The sequence below is a fragment of the Lotus japonicus genome, chromosome 5 (genome assembly GCF_012489685.1).
Source record: "Lotus japonicus ecotype B-129 chromosome 5, LjGifu_v1.2".
Taxonomy (NCBI): domain Eukaryota; kingdom Viridiplantae; phylum Streptophyta; class Magnoliopsida; order Fabales; family Fabaceae; genus Lotus; species Lotus japonicus.
This window is the reverse complement of record NC_080045.1, coordinates 40,281,660-40,299,193: the sequence shown is the minus strand read 5'-3', so window position 1 is coordinate 40,299,193 and position 17,534 is coordinate 40,281,660. Positions and strand designations below refer to the sequence as shown.

The following is a 17,534-nucleotide window of genomic DNA, read 5'->3' as shown; positions in this document are numbered from 1 at the left end:
TAACACCCCGATTTCGGTGGCGTCACTTTAGTAACCAAAAAGAAACTTAATGCGGAAAAAACGTGAATATTTTTTTTGATAATATAAACAAGACTGAAATAAATAAAACTCTAATGCGAAAGATAACAGAACTAATATACAATAATAATTACAGCCCCCGCTGTAAGTAGCAACCTCGTCACGAGTAACCTCCAGTGACGGAAAGTAGAAAAGTGTAGCGCCCGTAGGCAATATGTACAGACTAAAAGTAAAGGTTAAGTGTCCGCAACACAAACCTCAAAAATGAGAATAAGTTAGCCCAATCGGCCTAAAAGAAGACCTCCTAAGTCCAACCAACTCTCTGTGATTCCCGTAAAGAAACCACACAAAAAGCTATAGGCGGGAAACTACCCTGTCCCCAAAGAAACAAATGACAGTCAGAGCTAAGACTCTACTCCTACACTAATCCTATCTCGAGGAGCTCACACCAGCACTAAAACCTACATGCTAGCATGATCGTCGTCCGAATCTGAATCCAGAACAACCAAGTCTATGTACACCATCTGTCCTCCTCTCGCAACCGCGATGCGCTCCTGTTCCAGCATCTCAACCCTAGTTCCCCCCGAAGGGTGAACCATCGTGAATCAGTCCGCCATGGACATCTGACAAATGGCGTAGTCCGCCAAAGCACACACAGAAGACGCGAGGGTCAACTCCAAAGAATTATGTAAATAATACTTCCAGTAGATACAGATAAGAGATTAGCCACTTAGGCTTATAGCTAGGGATAGCATCCTAGGGTTGTATATTCCATAATGAATGTAACGACAGTAATAACAAATAGCATGCTCCAAGTAGGATTAACAAGTAACAATCACACTCAGCAAGTAAGTTAGTATGCATGTTGCATGAAATGCAATGCAGGTTAACCCAGTTAACCAAATGCATTCCGGAACGGATGGACATCAACGGATCAGCCCTAGCACCAGCCACGGTGGGACCATTTCGGCCCGCGTGCCTCTTATACCAACAACAACGGTAGTCAGATCAGCATAAAACCCGAAGGCCTGCCATTTCAGTCTGCTACTAAGAGTCACCTAACAGCGCTCTTGCGCAGAAATCCGGGTCTTATGACCATTTTGGAATCCGCCGTGGTCCGGCATCTCACCGTGTTTAAACCACTTAATGAGTGCATGCAATGCAGTGATTAGCCAAACAACGTCTCCGACCTCACTCGACACGTCGCCACGTGTTCTAGCTAAATTAATGTCTCTAAAAGCTTACCCTAAGGTAAAGTCGATTCTGCGACAAAAGACACTTCTTTACAACAACATAGTAACTCATGATGATCTCCAAATCATCCAACTCATCTCAATCCGATGGTCAAAACTGCTCAACGAGCAAAGAGTATCAACATACTCGGAAACTACCTGTTTCCTGCTTATCTCTCAGATAGCCCAACAACACAACTGCTCCCAGAGCACAAGAGTATCAACATACTCAAAACTTCTTAACATTCTCAACACTTGGATCCGACGACACTTCTCGCTTTCCAAAACTAAGATTTGCATCCTAAGCTTCCTTCCGAGTTTATTATCATTATTTGAAGATTTAGAGGTTGTTTAATGTCTTATGAGTTTTCTTTACAAAATAATATCCTTTTAGTCTTATCGCAAATCTTATGAGTTTTCAACATCCCATAATCCCAATTAACTCCCCGAGAATGTCTCGATCCATTATAACCATAACAAGGCCCGAATCTCATTCGTCCTACCAAACTTTCCCCAAAATCTCAAAATAAAATCGGCATGACCTGCCCGCTATTCTCACTACTCAGAATCACAGATATCAGTGAAAAGACATAATTAAATCAGCACAGTCAACAAACATGTCATATATCAACACATCCTAGAATAATCACGTAGCACTTAGCATATAAAGCATGCATCACACATCCTAGATTACCCACTTAGCACGTACCATGTAATTCAATCTCAAAAACAGTCAGTAGATGAATCATCTACATTGTCAGCCGAAGCCTCATAAAACATTTTTCCAATCAAACACAAACAAGTGCATAAACAGTAAATCAATGTCGAAAGCATCGACCCTAAACATTAACTAAGGATTCAGTGAGTAGCCCTCACCTGTAGATTCTCCAGGGTTCCCGTCTAGCGTTCCTTCACAATCAATGCCTTGCTCTTCAGGAAAATAATCAAAAGCACCTTTAGAGTAAAACCACAGAATTCCATCAAAAACTATCAGAAACTCAGTAATCAATACTCACTAAGGCTACACGAAGTAGTACATACTCCGAGGTATGATAATCTAGCGCGAAAGGACAAGTTTTTGAAAAAGAAATTTTCCTCCTCCTCCTCTATAGCTCTCTGCCACTAATGGTAATTAGGTGGGTCGATTTTTCTTCGATCAAACTTGGTTCCTAGGTTATCATTAGTCGTAACTAAGGGTATTCTAAACTCGAAAAAATTATCGGATCGAAAACTGTCGCAGGGGTATTTTGGTCAATGTTTTTAGCTCAGAATTTCAAAACTGAAATTTCGAAAAGCAAATTGGATGGGGACGTCACCAACGACGTTTATGACAACTAATCCTACTAGCACTAAGCTAAGGCGATAGTTTTCAGTCCAAAGGACGAAGCTTTGCCCCAAAATGGGTATTTTAAGCAGAATTGAAACTCGACGGTAGTTTTTCGAGAATCGGCGCAGTATTATTAGCTAAACATGCTCTTGGGCACGTAGGGAAGATGTTTAGATAGAAAAATGAAGTTATCAGGATAGTTTTGCAAAAACCTCAAAACTATGAGCACAGAAAGACATAGAGAAAAGCTATGGAAAAGACGATCAGAGGTAAGGATTAACGACTATACCTCGATACCTTCAAGTAGCAACTGTTGAATCAACGATCAAGCAAGAAATGAAGAAAATCTTCTCTTCTCCCTCCTCTAGCAAACTCGCGGCCTCTTGGAAGAAAATGGGTGAGTTTTTGTGATTTTTTCTCATTTCTTGGCTATATATAGAGGTTGGAAAAACGCGGGAAAATGAAAGTTTCGCGATTCCGATTTTTCCGGCTTCATTCTCCGTGAATTCTAAGATAGGTTTTGGCGACATAATTCCAAAACTCAAAAGAGGTTTCCTTGTATTTTAGGTGGCTAATGCAAAGTCGGTGTAAAACTATTTTACCCGATAAGTTACTTTTTGCATTGAATGTCGGAAGAGAAAACTTCCTTCTAGGGTTTTGAACTATCAGGGTTTTAGTTTCGGAAAACTTCCGAGGATTGGAATCGGACGTTCGTAGATTCTAAGGTTTCGCCTCGAAACGATTGTCGTATAAGGAATAAGAGAAGTTCTAACATTTCTCTAAAGATTTTTGGAATTAATTTCCATCGTGACTTTAAGTGAAAACTAGCTATTTACTAGGGTTTCTGCCCTAGGTTTAAGCGTACATCGATCGTGCTATACCTTTTATCGATTTTGATACAATCCTTAGACTTTTCCTGAACTTTCTCCTTCATAAATTTATTTCATTTAGTAAACTCTTGTTCAGGTTTCCCTTCACGATACATCAACCCTAATCGCGAATAAGAATTTTATTCACTTGGCATAAGCTTAAAAACTTGGGTCTTACATCAGTAGAGGCTCACTCCTAGAAGGAGCGTTGGGGGATCTCCCCGAGGAGAGTTGCCTACTAACTAGGATTTTACTGACCCAGGGGGATTAGAACCCTCGATCTTTGGGAGGTGAGAGCTAAATCCGGAACCTAAAGTCAGTTGTGCCAACCCATGTTGGTTGTGGTGTGATTTTATTGAACACTCATATTTGTCATACTTTAATTCCATGTTGTTAAAATCTCAACAAAATCGAGTTTTTAGCATGTCAAATTTGTATAAACCTATTTATTAGTCCATGTCCCAAACATAAGAGAAAATTCATCGTGCAACGCACGGGAAAAATAACAAACAAAGTGACAAGAGACTTGATTTTATATACACATCAAATTCCTTAATCAAGGGGATTTATGATTTTATAATCAATTTTCATCTAAATTGTGCCAACCCATGTTGGTTGTGCTGTTGTTTTATGGAATACTCATATTTGTCACATTTTAATTCCATCAAGTTAAAATCTCAGCAAAATCAAGTTTTTAGCATGTTAAATTTGTATAAACCTATTTATTAATCCATGTCCCAAATACAAGAGAAAATTTCACCGTGCAACGCACGGGTAAAAATCACTAGTATCATATTGATTTTATTACGATTCAATCATCTTCGGATCGGATATCGGTTTTAATAAAAATATACCCAACCGAACCCGAAATTCAAACATATAATAACAATATATATTATTAATAATTTTACCTAACCAACATGTAAAACTCAAAATCCTAAATTGGCTATTTGTCATTTATGTGGTACTATTTCATTATATTTATTACAATGTTTTGTGTCTCTTTTATACTATTTGGTACATAACATGTTTACCAATTTTTTAATACTTTTTCCAATATTCCATATTTATTACTATTTTAATATAGTGATCCAATCAACCCGCCCAAGCTAACCCAAGCATCATCGAGTTGGGTTAGTTCGGGTCCGAAGGTAAAAAAATTCACAAAATCCAACCCAACCAAACCCAAAAGTTATAATCGGTTTGGATCTTGATTAGCTCAAAAAATCATCCAACCCAATCCGTGTGAAGCCCTAGCAGCTGCAACCGAACACACAACCTTCTATGCGGACATGATTCATCCATATTGCATCGTCCTTAGACTTATATCACTCCAGTCACACCGCCCTCCATCGATATAGTCCGACCAATCATTTTTAGAGATACAACCTCAGTTATCGAAAAAAGAACGGACAAAAGTAATCCATTCCACTAGGCCACCCTCAAAGAATAATGTTACTCACACACCTCTCTTTTGAGGTGTGTGAGGTGGAATGATGAGAGAGATAAGAAGAAAAGAAAAAGTAAGGGAGAGAAAGTATGAGATGTGATAGATGGTAAGAAGAAAGAGATAGAAACAAAAAAAGGTGGAAATGAAGTGTTTTAAAAATGAGGTGTGTATATATCATTACTCACCCTCAAAGGATTAGACTCGCCCATTAACTGTTCAAAATTGGTGACACGTAGACAAAAGGAATGTTGACCAAAAAAGACAAAAGGAATTAATTTAATTAAAAAAAAGTTCTCAAGGAAGATATATTGATTTTTTTTCAACGACCCAACAATATGATTACTCTTATAAAATTGGGAGACTTTAAACATACGGGTTGTCTAAATGACTCAATAGAAAGTTTGAGTTAAATAATTTATCGTTCAATCACATTGAAGATAAGTGAGTTAGAATTTCTATATCTTATTTGCTAATTTATTTATAAAAAATGATATTGGTCCACTGATAACCCTAGGGTGGACAGGAGAAGTGTGAAACTTGAAATTTTGGCAGACCCCATGATATGCAACAGAGTCAAGGACATAAAGCTAGATATGGAAATTGTGACTCTTTTATATGGTAGGGGGCTATTTTATTTTATAGCAAAAGCATACTTAAATGTCATATATCAAATAAGAAATCAGTGAAAACCGTAAATGTTAGAAGGTTACAAAATCTGACAATCTTCAGCAAACTTCAAGCCTCATCATTCCGCAAACTTGAAGCCTCATCATATATGAACAACAATTGTTAAACTATGGATGATGTTAAAATAAAATTTCCCTTCTAATTTTATATAGAAAACAGAATCAATTCAAGCTTGAAGCAATCAATAATTTTCAAACTAAAACTTTCATTTAATCAGCTGTGTTTAATTACATCAAAGAAGTACTGGTAATAAATATTCTTGAAGTTTTTCCCATTCTACATGAGAGGAATGTTCTCATGAGTTCTTACTTTTTATCAATAAAATCACTCTTGTTCTCGAAAAAAAAAATAGAAGCAGCTGAGAGTGACAAAATTATAGAACTAGTGAACATGAGCAAAGTATCCAACAAACTTGCAACACTAACCAATCACAAGTCATAACACACAAATTACTTCCAACCTTGTTCCAAAAAAAAAATTACTTCCACCCTGTATGCAGTCCTTTGGTCTTTAAGCTAATTAAGCTTTCTTTTTTGTAGAGGTGAGGTGATAGAAGATAGTGAACACTTGACTTACTAAAAATACTTAGGTTGTAGAAACATGCAGCATATGCACACAGCATGGCCATGCATCAAATGAGTCGAGTAACTTGATCAAATTCTACATTCAAAATATTCCTTACCTTCAAGGTGGATCCATACAACAAAGCATATATCCAACAAACAAGAGAAGTGTGAAATTCAAAAATTTAGCAGGCCCCGTGATATGCAAAAGGGTCGAGGACATAAAGCTATAGATATGGAAATGGTGACTCTTTTATGGACTTACAGTAGGTGACTCGTTTGTTTTATAGCTAAAACAAACTTAAATGACATATATCATACAAAAAATCAGTTGTTGACTTTATACCTATGTTTCTGTTTTTAACTTGGTATACTTTTGGGATTCTTTAAAAAGGAGATAAGATTAGTACATGTTTGTACAAGTTACAAACATGTTTAACGAACTAGCACACTTGGAAGACTTGAACACGGAAATTATGAGATTCTTACTTATATGATTCATTACTCTATTTTTAGTAAGGTTTCCAATATTTACAAATTTAAACACTAACTTGTTTTTCTATACTTTTATTCAAAATCTGAAATGAGTTAGAAGAGAGATGGAAGGAATTACTCTATGTTGAAATTTGAGATTACTAGTAATAGTAAATGGTTTTTTGCTACTGCTTTTATTTTACCTGATGTTAGTTATAGTTAGAATTCTTTGTTAGTAGAAATTCTGTTATTCATAGGTAGTTACTAGTTTTATTATTCTGTTAGTCACTAGTTCAATAAACAGTGTACATAAACACTGATCATTTTGTAATTCAGATAATAAGAATAATGAATCAGATTCTCTCTGTTTTACATCTTTAAGCTCTTTTCTTCTTGTTCTATGTTGATATCAAGTTTCCCCATCTATACTTGACTAACACAAGGGTGGACATTAGCTTTGCTGTGAATCATCTAAGTAAATACCTGGACTGCCCAACACAACAACATTACTAGGCAGCACTTCATGTTCTGAGATTTAACAAAGGTTTACCAGCAAAAGGCTTATTCTTTCAATCTCAATCCTCAATAACTCTCCAAGGGTTCAGCGTTTCAGAATAGGGGGCATGTCTTGACAGAAGAAGATCAGTTTGTGGCTATTGCTTTTATCTCAGGAAAACTTTGATCGCTTGGAAAAGCAAGAAGCAACAAACAGTACCGAGGTCATCAAATGAAACAGAATACATATCATTTGTACAAGAAAGTCGTGAGGCAATATGGCTGACATTTTTACTGGCTGGTTTTCAGATTACTTATATACTGCCAATAACCGCCAATCCTATATTTCATGAAAGAAGTAAACACATAGAACTTGATTGTCATCTTATTCGTGATAAGATTCAATCTGGACACATTCATTTACTTCCTATTCCTTCTTCAGATCAAGATGTTGATAGCTTCACAGAACCCCTATCAAGAGGTCCTTTCCAGCTCATGGTTTCCAAGCTCGAAATGATAGATCCCCATTCCAGCTTGTGGGGATGTTTAAATTAGATATAGTAATATAAAGTAGTTTTCTCGCTACTGCTTTTCTTTTACCTGATGCTAGTTATAGTTAGAATATTTTGTTATTAGAAATTCTGTTATGCTTAGGTAGCTACTAGTTTTACTATTCTGTTGGTTACTACTTCCTCCGTCCCTAATAAGAGCACTGATCATTTTGTAATTCAGATAGTAAGATAATGAATAAGATTCCCTTCATTTCACATCTTTAAGCTCTTTTCTTCTTGTTCTATGTCGATGTCAAGTTTCAACATCTTTATTTGACTAACACAAGGGCTGACATTAGCTTTAGAAGGTTACAAAATCTGACAATCTTCAACAAACTTAACCCCATGCCTCATCATATATGAACATCAATTATTCAACTAAGAATGATGTTAAAATAAAATTTCACTTCTAATTTTATCCGAAATGCAAAATCAATTCATGCTCGACGCAATCAGTAATATTCATTTACTCAGGTGCTTTTAAATACCTCAAAGTAGTACTGGTAATGAATATTAAACAAAAACACCAAAAAGTCTTCTCCTGTACCAAGTTTAAAAGGGCTAAGACTCACAATACACATCCACAAAGCAACTTTGAAAATCTATTTCTATCTAATAAGTTTCTGTTACATCTACCGAAGTTAGTGCATGAGATCAGCAATTTTCTTAACAATAACAGCAGAAAGAGTACAAAGAGACAAAGTATGTGTCGATCAAAAGCATCAAAACCAGCAGATACATTAAATAAATGTGAAACTAAGAACAAATGCAGTCATTTAAGGAATAATTTCCAATGACTTAGCAGTATATCAATTACTTAAATAAAAGTTCACAGATTGAAGAGCTCCTTGGGTATGAGGCCAACTCTTTTATCATTTGAACCTCTTTCTTTTGATTTTGACAATTACTGTCAATTGTCATGGTACGTAAGGATGTTGAGTTTTGCATAACATACCTTGCAAATCTCATCTCACATCCCAATCCTGTAAATTTTGTAAGAAGGCATTTCCTAAGATGTGAAGAAAAGCATTTAGGAACCAAAGGTGGGTATAGCCAAAAGTTGTCATCATCAGTTAGTTCAAAGACAAAAGTCTGAAGCTTAGGGCAGTGATTGAGCATATCAAGCGCCACACTCCCATTTATAGAGCCTCCAAAGCTGAGCTCCATATGAATTAAATTGGGAAACACAGGAATGCCCACATCGCCCTGCAAGAGTTTAAAGAGAAATTATCAGAAGTATTAGAAATATTTTCTATAAAGAAAACCAATTACAAACTAAACAAGTTCTTATTTTCCATATACAAACCTCGTCTATGCAAACCTCTTCTATGCGCAGAAACTCTACATTTTGAAAAGCTTTCACAGGAATGATGAAATGCCCATCGAGAAAAACATCTGCTCTTACCAACTTGGATAAAGTCTTAACCTTCCCCTCAAATGAACCATCTCGAAAATATATCTGAGTTTTCAAATCTTCAAGAATTGGACACCCATAAAGAAGGTCAATCAAACATTGAGCCTTTACCAAATCCACCTCAAACAAATGCAGTGTCTTGAGTGAGGGCAGGTAAACAGAAGTAAAGGCATCAAAAGTTACAGAATCCAACTTGAGAATAACAAGGGTTGTGCATCTGAGAATAGAGCAAGGCATTTGTGAATCGGTAAGCTCGATTTCGAGATTCTCAACTTGGCGTTGTATTGCGGCGTTTAACCATACCTTAAGATCGGAATCTGGACCATCGTGACAGTCATATACGAGTTTAAAGTTTTTGATGGGTTGATTCCAACCTCGTGAGAGAATGGCAGCATACACAAATTTGTTGAAGAAAGAGTACGATTTCGATTTCTTGCCATGGTTATACCGATCGTCCACCAAGTCTAGGGTAGAGACTGAAGGCCAGAGTGGTCTCCATCTCTTGGAGAGAACAATGGTGGCAACAGCGTCTTCAGTCGGAAGAAATGAGAGAATGCGACACAAAACTTCATCTGGCAACTTGCTTATCCTATCATCAACCTTTGTTGCTCTTTTTTTGGAAGCCATTGTTGCTAATCGAACTACTGTGTTGATAATTTATTTCACAGCAAATCAGCAATTAGTATATCTCAATATGACACGTTCACAGTAAACAAAAATTTAAAGAGTAATCACTAATGCATGAGGGTAAAATTCAGAATACAGAATGATATGACTTTTCTACATCACAGCACCCATTAATCCTATATAGTTTTAAGTTTTAACAGTTTAGAGATTTAAACTAAGGAATAGTTTTACAAAAATGAAACATGAAATTGCTACTCAATTAAATGGGATAAGATACAGATCAAGTTGCTACTAACAGGTACAAATAACCCACAAATCTGAAATGTCTCTTGAAAGCATATTAGATTTTTGGTGTATTTTTCAAAACAAATTGTACAATATGCTTGCCAGAGTAGGAGAGGAGAGAAAACTAACCTTCAAACAAAGCAACTGTTTACTGCGTCGGAAAACAAGGTCCCTGACCAAGCACGACGGCACGGCAGAGAAGAACTCAAGCACGCAACTGACGCTGGGGTTGACGACGGATGAGGTCTCGTTCAGGCCAGCTCGAACGGAGGAGGAAGATAAAGAGCACGATTAGGTAGTAAGAGGGGATCATTAGATTTGGCACCCCAACCATTAGAAATGTCACCCCACTTACGGAAACTCAGTTTCCGAAATATTTCGGAAATAAGGTTTCCGAAGCACTTTTTTACTCAAAAGTGTGGTTTTTTACTCAAAAGTGTGGTGTTAGATGTATTTTGAACTAAAAATCACGAATTAATTTCGGAATCTAAGATTCCGAAATAATTCGGAACTTTAAAATCCGAAAATTAGGGGTGGCAAATCTAGCTCTCGTAATAGGGAGGTGAGGTGAGGTAGTAAAAGGTGGTCTTTGGACAGAACAATGTCAGAGGAGTCACATGGATCCAACAAAGTTGGACAATTGTGCCTTTTCCGCAATTTTTTTTTTTTTTCATCATAAAGATAAATTACACCCTTCAGTATTGAATCATGAACCTCTCATCCCCAGACCAAATATCCCCTAATTCTTTACAGCAATTCTTAAATATATTGTAGTTAATTTTTTTAAAGCTTCATAAATATATCTTTGAAAAAGATCCTAGTATTGGATAAGTATACTATAACTGACAAGAATTTTAAGTTGAAAAAATTCCAATAAAGCCTCACTAGAGTTGAGAGAACAGAGAAAAAGTAATAGATTTGATGAATGATATGATTGAAAGAAAAGATAAATAAATAAAAAGTAAAATTGGAAATTAATTGAGAGTGAAAATGAAACATATCTCAAAATTTCCTAATTATTCATTTGTATAGTTAAAAAATTGAAAAATTATAAAAAAATTGAAATATTATAAAAGAAATTATTTTCGCAAAATTGTGTGGTGAAAAAAATATTAAAAATGTTAAAACATAGTGAAAACTAAATATCTAATTCCAACATTATTTCATAACAAAACTAACACGTTGCACCATTCACTTTGTGATATATTTAAATTCAAATTTAAACACAAAACCTAACCTTTTTTTTATTATAAGAGGAAAATTAACAAACAAACAAACACAAACAACTATCTTATTGCATCCTAGAACAGAGACGCAAGAACCATAAAGGGAACAATTCTCCAAACACGTCCTGGAGTACCAAACATAGTTTAACCAAATAACCAAATCCAACATAGTTTAACAATACCAACACATTGCACTATTCACTTTAGAATAATTAAAAAAAAAAAAAAAAGAGTCCATGGGCTAACTCATTTGACCCACGAACTATAAGCTCTAGAGCATTTCCAATGCTAGTTCTTAGAAGTGAGCTCTTAAGCTAAGAACTAAGAACTAGGTTCTAAAGCATTTGAGGTGAGTGACGTGGAGTTCTTAGTTCTGAAAAATAAAAACTAGTTCTTATATAAGCAACTTTGCTTTATGAGTTCTTAACATAAAAAAATATTTTTTCTCTCATCCAAATTGCTTTATTATTTTATGAGTTTTGTTTTATTGCTTTACGAAAATAAAAAGTATAAATAATGTGGTTTGTGAGATAAAATGAATAATGTTAAGAACTAAGAACTCATGGTTTGAGCAAAATCAACAAAAGTGAACTCCACCTCTGTGAGAGAACACTGGTAGCAACAGCTTCTTCAGTAGGATGAAATGAGAGAATTTGACACCGAACTTCATCCGGCAACTTGCTTATCCTATCCGCCATTGCAATGGAAGCTTCGTAAAAGTGTGCGCTTCAGCAAGTTTCTCCCCAAAGAGTCGAATAAAGCATACAGGGTTCCAGCATAATAGTACTAATAAGTAATTTACTAATTTTCTTGCACTAAAAATTTCATATTTATTGTGTGTACTAACATTTTGAAGTTCAATTTTATGGTTTTTGTTCTTGCAAAGTTTAGGTTTTTGAACTTTCTGTTTATGAAGGTTTGATATTTTTCCCACAAAAGTGTTTGTTGGCACCAAGAGCTCTCTAAAAACATGTTAGGTTCATCATGAAGTTGAAGCTTTGAAAATAATAATTATGGCATAAGACTTTTTTTTTTGAGGTTTTGATGATGTTTTTACCATAGAAAAACTTAGTTAATGCTTATGTGCTAATTAATTTTGGAAGAAGAAAATTTCTTGCTATTTAACTTGGAGTGGCCGAGACCATATAGCAGCTTTTAGGGTTTGAAAATCACTTTTTAAAGCTTAGACTTTGAGTTTCTAGTTTTTTTAGGGTTCTTAAACTTTAAGCAATGTGAAAAGAATTTCTAAATGAAACTTTTTTTAGTGGCTTTTGAATGAGTAGAGAAATTGGTTTATGACTCAAAAGAGTTTAAAGAAAATTTTGTGCATAATTAGGGCCTAGGGGCCGAGAGCAATCATGAGTAAAGGAGGAAGAAAGTTTGTTTTTTGAACTTGTTTACGTGTTCTAAGTTAATGAAGACTCGTGTAAAGTTAGCTTGCTTGAGTTGTTTAAGTGTTTTTGAAGTCATACGGTAACATCCCGATTTCCAGGTGTCACTTTAGTAACTAAAAATAAACTTTACGCGGAAAACATGTATTTTTTTTCGGTTGATTCCTTTTAATTAAAGCGATAAAAAATAAAGATATAACCCAACAACTAAACTAACTGATATACAAATATATACACATGTACAGCCTCGGCTGCACTCCCACGTCACTCGCACTCGCAGTGACTCCAAAGTAGTGTGCCCGTAGGCAATTATATACAGACCCAGAAGTGTGAGTGAGAAAGTTATAAGTACAATCCACTAGGAGAAAGTCGGCCTCAAAATGGCCTAAGCAAAGACCCATACAGTCCGACTGACTCACTGTGATCCCTCGGTAAGAGAACCACACAAAAAGCCATGCATCGGGAACCTACCCTGTCCCAAAAGTAAGACGAATCAGAGTTCTACACAAAATATGGCGCTGCCTAACCTACCCTCCCAGTACTGCTCATAGCTCCTCCTCCTTCTCCTCGTCGCTCCCGACGTAGTAGTCGACATCAGTGTCAGAGTCAGAGTCCAAGTCCACAGCGAACTGAAGTTGGCAAGTTGAAGCTCAGCTCCATGCGTCGTAAAGCTCCCTTCGTTAGACGTCCATGCTCGTCAGTACGGTCCTCCACGACCTTTCCCCGGTGCGTCGCCCGATGACCCACAAGATAGATCACCCAAGCGGTGGGGATATGTCGGTCAACCAGCTCAAACCTAATCCCCCCCCCGGAGGAGAGACCATCGAAACCCAAATCGCCATCGACATCTGGCAGTAGGCCGACCGCCCAAACACAAACATGAAACCAAAGCCAAGGCGCTAGGGTCAACTCACGGAATAGAGTAGATATACAAACAACATGTGATTGGGGAAATATATATATATATATATATATATATATGTTATTATATATATATATATATATGAATATATTCCCAGCATTTTATCGGCTCTAACAATAATTCAGTAATGCAAACAGCACACAATTCCAGTCAGGGTGAATGTATGCGTGAAATGCAATTCAATATGATCCGGATAGTTGTTTGGGATGGGCACCATCGAGTCAGTCCTAACACCGGCCTAGTGTTTAACCATTTCCGCTCGGGTGTCGCTTACAAACCCATGCATAGTCGGATAAGCCCGCTATGCCGAAGATACATCTTTGTGTTCTTCGATGAAGGCAATTCCCCAACCTTCATGAAGCATTCCCGTTCTTCACTAGTGAAGCATTCCCGTTCTTCACTATTGGTGAAGCATTCCCGTTCTTCACCGAATGATGCATGATGCAATATGGTTAGCCAAACATCGAATCGTCCTCACAACACAAGTGTTTAGCTTAAACCCAATTTCAAAACCCAAGAGTTTAGTGTCGGTCAATACAACACAACTCCAACAACAAGAGTACTAGAGTACTCGGTGACTTTCAATCATCACCGTAGATCGCCTCAGTGGCTTTCCCCAATTCCCAGTAACTTCAAGACTTGACGACTTTTCCCCGTCTTTCGCAATCATTTTCCCCTTTAGGTTCCCTATGGTTCATTCGTTAATGAAAACATTTCGAATTTAATTAGTCAGGTTATAAGTTTAATTCTTTGAAGGCTAAGTTCTCTAAGGTCTTTAGTTTCCAAGATTCTATTCATTCTAAGTTTGCCAAAATCCCATCAAATGTAACCCCCGGGGAAAGTCTAAGTATATAAACGATAGCTAAGTCTCAACCTTGAGTTTGGACTTGCCTAGGGTTGTTCATCCAACCCGAAAAATTAAAAGGAATCAATTCAGTGATTCTTCGCTCCGAAGTCGCGTCAAAACGCACAATTCAATAACATCTCAATATCATAAGTTATGGAAAACATCATAACATTAATTCATCATCATAATCAATATCAAAGTAAAGCATAAGTCGAATTTATCGACGCCTATCATGCAATCTTAGCTAATATGTAAGTTTCCCTAACCTCGAGTTGCTCCAGCCTCGTGGTCTAAGTTTCCTTCACACACTTGCTCTGAGAAACCCAAAGTTCCTTCAACTGAACCTCGGAGAAAACAAAGAAGAAATCCAAACAAAATCGATTAGCTCGATCACAATACAACTCATTAACGATAGACAAAGCATCGAAGCTTCAGAATACAACAATCGGGTACGAAAAGACAAGTTTTCGAAAACGAAAAACTCCCCCCCCCCCTTTGAACAAGCTCTCGGCCAAAAAGGGAAAAGAGCTCCGGCTCTTTTTCTTCGATCCAATCTGTTTACAAGGTGGTTTTAGGGTAAAACTAAGGCAAAGAAACTGTCGGAAAAATTTTCGGACGATCGGATCGAAATACGGCTATTTAGGGGCGTTTTGGTCCAAAATAAAAGCTCAAAACCTCAAAGTTAAAGCTTCGGAAAACAAATTTGACAGCGATGTTCCTAACGACATTTGTAGCAACTAATCCTAAAGGCACAAAGTCGGATTGCGACTTTTCGACATTAAAGTTTCGAAATGTGCGCAAAAAGGGTTTTGAATCAGTTTTTCAGATCCTTGACAACTCGATCAAAATCGACGAATATCGGCGAGTGTTCTAGGCTCTTGGGCAAGTATAGAAGATAACCCAAGCGAAAAATCAAGAAAAACGGACAGTTTTACGAAAATCTCGAAACTTTGAGCACAGAAACAGCTAAAGAAACGCAGTAGAAACAGTGATTAGAGGTAAGAATCAAGCTAGTTACCTCGATACCTTGAAGTAGGAACGAACTGCACGAAGATCGGTCAAGTTTCGGCGAAAATCTCTTCTCCCTTTTCTCTCCTCAAACTCGCGGCTCTAATGGAAGAAAATGGAAGATATTTTGAATTTTTAACTATTTATAGGAAGGTGAAATCGCAGGAAAATGAAAATTTCGCGATTCCGATTTTTGCAGCACGTTCATCGATGAATTCTAAGCGAGATTCTGGCGACAGAATTCCAGAACTCAAAACAATTCCCTAGAATTAGGAAAAACGATCTCTAAAATCCCAAAAGCGGTGTAAGTTAATCTGTCCCGAAAAACTACTTTTTGCTGTGAAGGTCAGACGACAAAACTTCGTACTGGAGAAAGATTGGAAACATCGAAACAAATCTGGAAACGCTGACGGAAACTTCGTTAGAAGCTCCGAATAGAAAAAGTCTTCATTCAGTGATTGAATTTAGGGTTTCGAAGCAATAGCGTCGTCGGACTTCCGAGAAGTGAATACTATCGTGCGTACAGTCCAGGGTTCCGAAATGAAACACTGGTCGAAGGAAAAATAAAGAGAACTTCTCATTTTCCCAAGAATTTGAAATATCGCTTAAACATTGCTTTAAGAGCGAAATTAGCCTATTCTGGACACTCTCGCCATAAGGCAGGTGTGCAGACGACTCACACTAACTCCTAAAACAACTATGAAACATTCCTCAAGCAATTCCTGAACTTTCTTCTTCATTAATCTTTCCCAAACATCAAACTCATGTCACGCTTACACTGATCTTACGCGTGAGTCGGAAATTAAACTTGTTCTGTAAATCCAGGTCTTACACATACATTTGGAAGTGAAAATGGATTTACTTGTGGTAAAAATAGTTTTTAGCAAAGTTTGATTGAGTTGTTTTCCTATGTGTTATTAATGCATGCTTATGATGGAAATCTTAGGAACATACCTAGACCCTAGCTTACTGAGAAAAGTTTTAATTGAGAAACAAACTAACTTGATTATGCTATTTTTCTTTTAGACTTATCTCCTCTTCATGAGAGGTTCTGAATGGATTGGAGAGATGAAAGGCCTTGAGCCAGTAGACCTCTCCCGGAATAACCAGAGATTAGGTTCACCCTAGTGGCTCTTCAAAATTTTCTAAATTGAGAGATGGGAGATGACGATGGTGAAAGAGGGATGAATTTTCGAGTTATAAGATGATTTTCTGAATTGCTTAGTTTGAATTATCCAAAACCACCATCAACTGAAAACCATTGCATGAACTTTTCACAGAATAACGAGGTGTGTGATTGGGTGCCTGATAACCCTTGTAATGGAGTGTGCAGTGTCAATCTCCGTTGAAAACCTTAGTGAGCCTCATAGAATGTTGCTGGAGCTAACATAAAACGCTTGATTTATGTCCTGAACGTGTTGTTGCATATTTTCCAAAGGCCATGGCTAGCAGAGTAATGAACTCCATACTTGGGGTGTGTTCCGCTTTGATTGATCACAAGATACTTTATTTATTAACCTTGGGAGCAAAACCAGACGGTGACACAGACTTTTGTCTACTCTTCCATATTTCTAACACTCTCCATCCTCGTCTTCTTTGGATGCTTTCTATATCTTGCTCAACTACATGACCAAACGTGGGTGTGCTATAATCAAGACTTATGTTCTCTTTGTGATCTCAAAATCTAACTTAAATTTCCATCTCTTAAATTGGATAGACAAATTCCTCACGCAACAGCATAAAAATAGCGGAGTTCCAACTTCCATTTGGTTTTGTTTCACAAAGCTTGGATTGTGCATGTTATTATAGGGTAAGCTATAATATAGAAATCTGCTACTTACTACAGACAGTTTGCTGCTTTATGAAATTCACATTGGGCCCATAAACTCATCTTCCCTTCAAACAAGCCAAAAAGGAAGCTTTAAAGAAGTTTCCATCCATGTTTCACTAATTTAAGCTCAGAGCATCAAAGCATAAAACAACACATTTTATCTTTATTTTTTGTTACAAGAGGAAGACTACACACTTTATCTAATAACAAAAATGAACTTTTAATAATAGAAGCAGGGAAGTGACAAAAATAGAAGCAGCCAAGCTGAGCAAAGAGTCCAACATGAAACACTTGTCTTTCACAATACATAAAACTAA

At 36.8% G+C, this 17,534-nt stretch overlaps 1 protein-coding gene across 2 annotated transcripts; it reads right to left on the bottom strand.

Annotated features, from left to right (window-relative positions):
• Window positions 1-8,311: 8,311 nt before the first annotated feature.
• LOC130721003 (F-box/FBD/LRR-repeat protein At4g26340-like) lies at window positions 8,312-10,520 on the bottom strand. Of its 2 annotated transcripts, none has more exons than XM_057571727.1 (3): window positions 10,122-10,520; window positions 8,973-9,724; window positions 8,312-8,872 (listed from the first exon to the last, which is right to left on the bottom strand). In XM_057571727.1, the coding sequence occupies exons 2-3, from the start codon at window positions 9,705-9,707 to the stop codon at window positions 8,480-8,482; spliced, it is 1,128 nt and encodes a 375-aa protein (XP_057427710.1). In that variant the 5' UTR covers window positions 9,708-9,724; window positions 10,122-10,520; the 3' UTR covers window positions 8,312-8,479. The 2 variants fall into 2 exon arrangements, with proteins under 2 accessions (XP_057427710.1, XP_057427711.1); XM_057571728.1 differs by having other exon boundaries at window positions 8,973-9,721.
• Window positions 10,521-17,534: the final 7,014 nt, after the last annotated feature.